We start from the raw sequence: 9,734 nt of genomic DNA on the forward strand, positions 1-9,734 counted from the left end.
GAAGTATACTATCCTTAAGGCGTAAGTCTACTTTCTTCATTATCCTATCATATATTATTAATCTTAACAGTTTTATAGTGTTCTTAAATGTATAGTGTCTACTATTTATCTTCTTCTTTGCTTGATGATCTATTTCTTAATTTATCTAAGTTGTGTTCTTAGTTGTAAGTTATCTTGGGGGTTTGAGATTAAACGTGTTAACCGTGTCCTGTTGTGTCCTGTCTCTGACAGCCCTCCCTAGCGTATGGACGATGGCAACTGACGACAGTTTAATAGGGTTTAACCAACATCCTACAAGGATCCTTCACACTGTGAACAGAGAACGATAACCTCACACTACAGAATAAGATCTTAAAGCTTAGAGAAAATGAACAGTAAACCTATGCAGAAATGAATAGTATAGAGTAATTAAGACTCATAACATGAAGATAATAACAAGCTTTCGATGAACCCTAAGGAGAGTATGAGGGGTTTTAGCCTCTCACACTCAGTAACATGGCTCTGATACCATTTCAAGGATTATAAGTTTTAGTTCTCTAATAAAGTGTTTAGCAATATAGTAGATTAAAGTTGTAGAAGCATCCTCCAGCTTTTTGTTCTACAACTTTCATATTACCTTTGGTTTTTTGGTATCAGAGCCTGTCCTTTTTAATAAGACTTTTATGTTATAGGTATAGGGCCTATGTGGTTTCGATAGCACAATTGGGGTGTGCAGGTGATCCATACCCCATTCAAAAAGGATGATAATTTTTTTGATAGTGAACCTTGAGTATTTAATACTGGTGGGGTCCATGTTATCTTTTAATTCATGCCCAATCGATATTGATCTTGTATCTGCCAGGATGAATTCATAGTATCTCCTTGTTTTAAGGGGATCACTGGTTTCTACATCATTTCTGTTTGTGTAGCAGGGTCTAACTAAATCTCTAATTTCGAGATTTTCATAACCCTTGTCTAATGCCAAGATTGGGATTGCTAGCTTGGATATAATTTCTAATTTTCCTTCTCTTGAGAGATCGGTTTTTTACCTTCTCTCTTAGAGGGAGTATCTGATTTTACCACTTGTACGAAAGACTCTGCGGTCTTCATCTCGTAGTATGAACTGGTTAATATTTTACATGTCGTTGATCTTGTCGAGGCCTTTGATGAAACCTGTTGAAATGGTCCTTCTACCTTTGGTATAGAACAGATAACAGTCATCTTTGATGATGAGGGTCTATTTATGTAACGACCCGACTAGTCATTTTGAGCTCTAGCATGATGTTCGGTCGTTTGAGGCCTCGAGTAGCTTCACTTCAGGTATTATGTCTTGCACACATGGTCGGAATTTAATTTCGGGAAATTCGGAGTTGATTTGGAAAGAAATCTTTAATTTCGGAAGCTTTAAGTTGTAAGAATTGACTAAGGTGTAGCTTTTGAGTAAACGACCTCGAAATCGGAATTTGAAGGTTCCAACAGGTTCGTATGATGATTTTGGACTTGGACGTATGTCCGGATCGGGTTTTGGATGACTCGGGAGCTTTTCGGCACCTATTGTAGAAAGTTAGCATTTTGAAAAAATTTCATAAATTTGAGTTGAAGTGTATTTTAATTTTATCGATGTCTGTTTGGAATTCTGAGACTGAGAATAGCTCTGTATGGTGATTCTGGTCTTAAGAGCGCGTCCGGATGTTGATTTGGAGGTCCATAGGTCATTTCGGGGTCATTTCGCGAAAGTTGAAAATTTGAAGATTTTTGGGAAGTTTGACTAGGAAGCATTCACATTAGAATTTTCATCTCCATTCTCTATTGTACGTGTCCACTTGTTTACTGCTCCGTGTTTCGCCTTTCTGTTCTCATTATGAAGAAAAGGCACAAGAACCGGGTCCCCGTTTCTTGTTTCTATCGATCAATTTCATCACCTTTCCGGTGAAATTGACAAATCGCCGAAACTTTCCGGCCAGATCTAAGAAAGAAGAGTGTTTCAATCCTTTTCAAAATTTGAACTAGTAATAAGTGTATATTACATTGGAACGGTGCATCTGAAATTCCCAAAGAACGTTGCTTCTGAAAATTTCTGCCGGCCATGTTTTTTCGGCGACAATTCACGCATCGACAAAGGTGAGGTAAGGTTTTCTCTTTTCTCTTCTCCGCCTATTCTCGTTCTTCCCCTTTTCTTTGTTCCCTACTCCCCTTCTCTTTCTCTCGGTCTCTCTCCCCCCTCCCCCCTCCCCCCCCGGACAGTCCCTTTTCTTTTTTCTTTCTTCCCCTGCTTCTTCTCATTTCTTCCATTGTCCCATTTTATTGTCGCACCAGCTGCCCTAGGCGGCGACCTAGGCAGTTTGTGGTTTTTGTCGTATATCTTGGACAGGGCGGGAGTGGAAATTTTAGCCAAGTTTAAGCACACGGGTTCGGTAGGCAACAACATTCAACGGATTGGGAAGCACGTCTGGACATCCCCGACTATAATCCTGGTTGCATCTTTCTTGAATTGTATTTGCGCACATCTATTTACTATTTCCTTGCCGACAATTTTTATTTGTGTACACATCTATTAGTTTTGGTTGCCTTGCCGGTAGCCCGTAGTTGGATTGATTGCTTTTTCTATCTTTTCTACTAGTGTTTTAAGCTTAAGGTTTCATCTATCCCTTTTAATTCTATGTTTGCATAGGGGTAGTTTCTTAGACGTGGTAGATTCATTGTTCTAGTGCCTGCTCGCATTACTGTTCTTGTAGTAGCGTATTTGAGTTGTTTTTAGCTCTCGGGTTTGTAGATTGTAGTCCTCCGTTCCCGCTACTTGTTCTTAGTGGTAGTGTTTACCTAATACCTCTTGCTTATAGTGGCGGTAGTGAACAATGTGAGAGTATGGTCATGTCCTCAGGTAAGAAAGCCTCTAAGCTGAGAGTTGGGTCTTGGAACATTGGGACGTTGACGAGGAAGTCTATAGAGTTAGGCAAGATTCTTTAGAAGAGGAAGATCAATATAGCGTGTGTTCAGGAGACTAGATGGAAGGGTACTAGGGCACGATATGTAGACAGGTTAAAACTATGGTACTCAGGAAGCGCTAGGGGGTAAGAATGGGGTAGGTATTTTAGTTGATAGGGACCTCAGGGAGCTCATGGTCGAGGTTAGGAGGGTAGATGATAGGTTGATGAGTATTAAGCTTGTAGTTGGTGGGTTTACTGTAAACGTGATTAGTGCATACGCTCCTCAGGTAGGTTTGGACCATGAGGTCAAGAAGCAATTCTGGGAGGATTTGGACGAGATGGTGCATAGTATCTCGCACACAGAGAAGTTGTTCATCGGCGGAGATTTCAATGACCATATTGGGGTAGTGCTAGGGGTTATGATGATGTGCATGGCGGGTTCGGTTTTGGGGATAGGAATGAGGGAGGTAATTTACTGTTGGATTTTGCTAGAGCTTTTGATTTAATTATAGCTAACTCGAGTTTTCCGAAGAGGGAAGAGCACCTGGTCACTTTCCGGAATTCAATGGCCAACTCAGATTGATTATCTTCTCTGCAAGAAATGCGATAAAGGTTTGTGCACTAATTGCAAGGTCATCCCAAGTGAGCACCTCACGACCCTACATAGGCTCCTAGTTATGGACCTGGAGATCAAGAGGAGTAGGAGGAAGAAGGCGGGGTGCAGGCAACCTAAGATCAAGTGGGGTAACTTGACCAAGGACAAAGCTCAGGAGTTAGGGGAGAAGTTGTTGGCTATGAGGGCCTGGATGAGTAGGGGGGACGGGTCTAGTATGTGGTTCACAACTGCGAATTGTATTAGGGTAGTTGCTAGAGATCACGAAGGGCTCTCCTGGGGGTCATAAAGGGGACTGATGGTGGAATGGAGAGGTCCAAGGTAAAGTGGAAACTAAGAAAGCTTCTTATTTGAAGCTAGTGGAGAGTACAAACGAGGAGGAAAAAAGGACTTATCGGGAGTGTTACAGAAAGGCAAAGAAAGGGTCAAAGTTAGCAGTTACGACGGCTAAGAACACGGTGTTTGCTCATTTGTTATAAGAGCTCGGGGGTAAATGCGGGGACAAGAAGTTGTACCAGTTGGCCAAGGTGAGGGAGAGGAAAGCCCGCGACTTAAACCAAGTCAAGTGCATCAAGGATGAGGATGGCAAAGTATTGATGGACGAGGCACTTATTAGGAGAAGATGGCAAACATACTTCCATAAACTGTTGAACGAGGAGGGGGATATACGCATTGTGCTGGGTGAGTTGGAGCACTTCAAGAGTCGGCGGGATTTTGAGTAATAGGCGAATTACGATAGAGGAGGTGGAAGGGGCGATGCGTAAGATGTGCAAGGGCAGAGCAATGGGGCCAGACGAAATCCCGATGGAATTCTGGAAGAGCGTGGGGCAAGCAGGTTTGGATTGGCTCACTGGGCTGTCTAATTTTAATTTTAAGACGAAGAAGATGCCCGAATAATAGAGGTGGAGTACAATGGTTCCTCTTTACAAGAACAAAGGTGATATCCAAAATTGCAACAATTATAGGGGTATCAAGCTGTTGAGTCACACTATGAAGGTTTGGGAGATGGTGGTGGAGGCCAAGGTGAGGAGGTGCGTGCCTATTTATGAGAATCAGTTTGGATTCATGCCGGGGAGTTCGACTACGAAAGAGATTTATCTGGTAAGGAGATTAGTGGAGCAATATAGGGAGAGGAAGAAGGACTTGCATATGGTGTTTATTGACCTTGAGAAAGCGTACGATAAAGTCCCGAGGGAGGTCCTGTGGAGGTGTTTGGAGATTAGCGGCATTCCGGTCGAGTACATCAGGGTGATTAAGGATATGTATGATGATGCTAAGACTCGGGTGAGAACTGTGGGTGGTGAATCAGAGCATTTCCCTATGGTGATGGGATTGCACCAGGGATCGGCTCTTAGCCCGTTTTTATTTGAGTTGGCGATAGATGTACTGTCGCGACACATCCAAGGGGAGGTGCCTTGGTGCATGCTATTTGCTGATGATATAGTGTTGATTGACGAGATGCGAAGCGGAGTTAATGCAAGGTTGGAGGTTTGGAGACAGACCTTGGAGTTTAAAGGTTTCAAACTGAGTAGAACCAAGACAGAATACTTGAAGTGCAAATTCAGTGACGGGACCCATGGAGCAGTCGTAGAGGTAAAGCTTTATGCTCAAGTTATCCCCAAGAGAGCGAGTTTTAAGTATCTCGGGTCTATTATCCAAGGTAATGGGGAGATTGACAAAGATGTCGCACATCGCATTGGAGCAAGATGGATGAAATGGAGGGTGGCTTCCGGTGTTTTATGTGATAAGAATTTTTCACAAAGACTTAAGGGTATGTTTTATAAGTGTGGTGGTTCGACCGGCTATGCTGTATAGGGCTGAGTGTTGTCCAGTCAAGAACTCCCACGTACAGAAGATGAAAGTAGCAGAGATGAGGATGTTGAAATGGATGTGTGGGTGTACCGGGAGAGATAAGATTAAGAATGAAGCTATTCGGGATAGAGTGGGAGTAGCCTCGGTGGAGGACAAGATGCGGGAGTCGAGGCTGAGATGGTTCGGACATGTTAAGAGAAGAAGCATTGATGCTCCTGTTGGGAGGTGTGAGAGGTTGGCCATGGAGTGTTTGAGAAGAGGTCGAGGTAGGCCTAAGAAGTACTGGACAGAGGTGATAATACAGGACATGGCGCTGCTTCAACTCACTGAGGACATGACCCTTGATAGGAGGGTGTGGAGGTCGAGGATTAAGGTAGAAGGTTAGTGGGTAGTTTGTAGTTGTTCACCGATAGTCTGAGTAGCACGCATGTCCCTTCATATTATTAGACTTTCATTATGTTATGTGGTTTTGTTCGCCTCAGGTATTGTATTCCCTGTTGCTATTATTTGGTACTACTTATCCTTTATCTCTCCCTTTTTCTTTTCTCTTCCTTCTTTCTTCCTTCCTTGCTTTCCTCCTCTTCTTCTTACCCTTCCTGAGTTGAGTATCTATTGGAAACAGCATCTCTATCTATATTAGGTAGGGGTAAGGTACACGCACTCAGTAGATACTTGCGCTCACTAGGGGTGTGTACAGACTTCGGAGGGAGTCCTTCAGCCCAAACACTATAACAAGCCAATCATGGCATATATCAATAAAACATGCTACGACATGTAGTCTGATACCATAGATATTCTCACAATCAGGCCCTCGGCCTATCGTTTTTGCTTTGCATCTTTCTTCTCCATTTCATGGTGTTCCTATTTTTCCTATGATTGTTGTGGTGATACTAATATTATCTCCTTTTGTCTTTTTGTTTTCTTGAGCCGAGGGTCTTTCGAAAACAGCCTCTCTACTCCTTTGGGGTAGGGATAAGGTCTGCGTACACACTAACCTCCCCAGACCCCATTAATGAGATTTTACTGGGTTATTGTTGTTGTCGTAAGTTCGGCCGAATTCCGTCGTTATAATAAAATAAGAATAATAGATTAGGGTTTTAATGGTTATGATAAAGAAACTAACAAAAGCAAATGCACGTTTATTATAGTCAGATAACTGGCCTAATTAGCCTGGCTCTGCAGAGAGAGAACTTTTATTTATGATGATGAATAAAGAAAGCCAAACTCTGCTTATGTCCATAATCCTGCCCATCATAATTCAAATCAAGATGGTAGGCCAATTTCTTAATTATAAGTTTGTAATGTACGTATCTTAGACGTTAAAATCCAAAAGTATACGATAAACTTAATTGGCCATTTTGATTAATGATATATCTACTTCATTTTCTGAAATGTCAAGAATTTTTGAGTCATTATTATACATTATTACGATTGTCACTGTCATAATAATTACTATATGCAAAATTTGCTTTGGGTGTAAAAAAAGTAAGTTTAGACGCTGTCGTGCATTTGTTTTTTTTTTTTCCAGTTTTGTGAAGTTGGTATTTCATAAACATTTATCTAGTGTTTGGAAATTAAAAACACCCCCAATGATAGTACTTTAATATGTTTTATATTCCAAAGTAAATAAGTTTGATTAATAGATCCTACATATGATACAGTAAATATTCTTTTTCACTGCAGTGTATAGAAATTAATCTCGTGAAGATAAGACAACGGTATTATATTTTTCAGAATCCATGTTAAAATCATACTTACTTTGATTATTTGCATTCCATATATATTTTCAGGAAAAGAATTATTTACGTTATCTAAGCAGACCCAAGATGTTAAGGAACTCACCCACTGATTTGACATTCTCTTCCTACAAAATGTTCGGATAACCATTAATGGAGGCATAAAAACAAAATTCCTTAATTAAAGAGATCAAGGGGTCTAGGGGATTTTGGAGCAAGATTTAGAAAGAAATCACATTTATTAGTTAAACAATAGAGAAACAAGTTGTAATTAAAAGAAATTCACCCGCTCAAGAAATGAATGGATACAGAAATTATATAAAGTAAGTTAAAAACATTTCTATTTTTTAGGTGCAAGCCTAGACTTAATCTTCTCCACTTGTTTAGTACCAACTTGGAAAGTCTTGGTCAAGACATCATCTGGCACAGTTGGTGAAGCAGCAAACAAAGTGGCTGCTATTGACTGAGTCCCTGGAAACTGGCTATTGAAAGCAGAAATAACAGCTGCTGGAACTTTGCCATTATTCTTCTGAAAATGGACAAGTCCTCTAGGAAAAACAAAAACTTCGCCCTTTGTAATTTGCTTTGAGACGAGTACATTGGCAGTAGTAATGAAGCCAACTTCCAATTCACCTTCCAAAACAAAGACCATTTCAGAGGCACGTGGGTGGGTATGGGGTGGGTTAATACCACCAGGGGCATAGTCAATTCGAGAAAGGGATACGCCGAGTGTGTTAAGGCCAGGGACTTTTATGACATTAGCTCCGGTCACTGAAGAACCCATTGTGTTGTTAGTATCTCCTGCCTTGGATATGGCCATTGATGAGAAATCAGCAGCCGTGAAATTTTTCTTATCTTACTTTGCTTCCCATATCCTTGAGCACTACCAACCATTATGATACATGATGTGTAAGTTGTAATCAGCGAGCTTCGGCCTAAGGTGGTAATCACTGACTTTTGACATTTTTGGTTCCTTCCCTGCTCGATGCGGTACCACATTATTCCGTTGCCCAAACTTTCTATCATATGGGGTTGTCCTTAGCCTCCAACCATTTTCTCGATGCATGGGCCCCGAATAGGGTTCGTACCGAATCCTAGAATCTCTGTATCTAGATTCATCTCGTCTGCAGATTGTTTCAGGCTGGTGGCTATATACGGTCTTCTCCTTTCTTCCAAATCCAGGAAGCGCCAAGATATCTTCTTCTATTCGAAGCTTTGTGCTATATATATGATACACGTCAATCCATGTCCTGGCCAAAAATTCCTATGCGACTGCATAACTGTTATGCAGTGTATTATGCGACCGCATAACAGTTATGCGGACCGCATAGTGACCGCATACATAGACAGATTTTTGATCATTTTTGTCAGCAATTATGCGACTGATATGCGGTCCGCATATCCATTATGCGGTCGCATATGCGATAGCAGCACTGTTCCGGAGCTCCATTTTTGGATTTTTAAAACCCAACCCTATTTCATTAAATACACTCTTTAGGCCAATTTTGAGCTATAATGTGATATTTTAGAGTGAGACAGAGTGCCCTAGAGTGAGAAGGTGCTCTTCAATAATTCTTCTTCAATTCTTGCCCATGTTTTGGAAGATTAAGAAGGGAAAGTCACTAGGTCTTCATCCTAGAGGTAAGATTCTACACCCTAACCCTCATTTTCGAATTTTATGTAGAAATGGATAATTAGCAAGATGATTTCTGGGCAGGAGGGTTGTTTATTTACTTGCATGTGTTATAAAAGGGTATAGGAATATTTTTGAGCTAAAAATGGTAAAGATTGGGTTGTGGGATGATGGAATTTTCCATAAAAGGACCTTAGAACCTTAATGCATACTTAGTGTTTTATAAAATGCTCAAATGAGCTAGAACCATGATCATCTTTCTAATTTTTATTCAATTTGTTATATTTCTACAATAGATTGAAGTTGCTAAGAATTTCAGAATATTTTAGAGTTTCAGGAAGCTCAATTGAGGTATGTTGGCTAAACTCTTCTCTTAGAATTGAATCCCACGATATTCATGTGAATTATCTAAGTCCCGAGTGATTCAATATAAAATTGGCTATTCCGAGTAAGATTAGGTTGAAAGATATATGTTCAACAAGCATCCCAAATGCTTTATTCATGTTATGTTACCAATTGAGGAAGTGTTAAAAATATGGACTGTGCATTAATAATGCTTCGAATTTAAGTCAAGTTTAAACGAAGGTTATTATGCCAAATTTTGTGTAATATCTCACTGTGCCTTAGACTCTTAATTGCTCACAGGTTTACTACACACCTTGAATTGAATTGTTGTTGTTGGTAATGATGACGTTGATGTTTGAAAGTGAAAAGGTGAGCATGAAATACTAAATATGGTCAACGTGCCAAGAATGATCTCATAAATCATGGCCATTAGTGCCAATGAAATAAAAAGATGTGAAAGTAAATATGAAATGCGATGATTGATAAAAAAAAATTGATGTCTCGAATAAGACAGCCTAGCCGATCAGGTCGTGATCAGACTCCGTGCTAAACTTACGGTGGTATTGGTTTTGTGAACATTGATATTGTGAACATTGGTATTGTGACCATCGATATTGTGAACATTGGTATTTTGAACATCGATATTGTGAACATTGGTATTGTGACCATCGGTATTATGAACATCGATA

The 9,734-nt window shown here is 40.4% G+C and overlaps 2 protein-coding genes across 2 annotated transcripts; one reads left to right on the plus strand and one right to left on the minus strand.

The window, feature by feature from the left end:
* Positions 1–5,374: 5,374 nt before the first annotated feature.
* On the plus strand, positions 5,375–5,971 carry LOC138901313 (uncharacterized). Its single transcript, XM_070189069.1, has 2 exons — positions 5,375–5,711; positions 5,814–5,971. Exons 1-2 carry the CDS (start codon positions 5,375–5,377, stop codon positions 5,969–5,971), a joined length of 495 nt encoding a protein of 164 aa, XP_070045170.1.
* A 1,316-nt stretch (positions 5,972–7,287) lies between these two features.
* Positions 7,288–7,935, minus strand: LOC138900891 (nectarin-1-like). Its single transcript, XM_070188538.1, has one exon. The coding sequence runs from the start codon at positions 7,885–7,887 to the stop codon at positions 7,408–7,410; it is 480 nt and encodes a 159-aa protein (XP_070044639.1). The 5' UTR covers positions 7,888–7,935; the 3' UTR covers positions 7,288–7,407.
* Between the last annotated feature and the right edge of the window lie 1,799 nt (positions 7,936–9,734).

Source organism: Nicotiana tomentosiformis, chromosome 11 (genome assembly GCF_000390325.3).
Source record: "Nicotiana tomentosiformis chromosome 11, ASM39032v3, whole genome shotgun sequence".
Classification (NCBI taxonomy): Eukaryota; Viridiplantae; Streptophyta; class Magnoliopsida; order Solanales; family Solanaceae; genus Nicotiana; species Nicotiana tomentosiformis.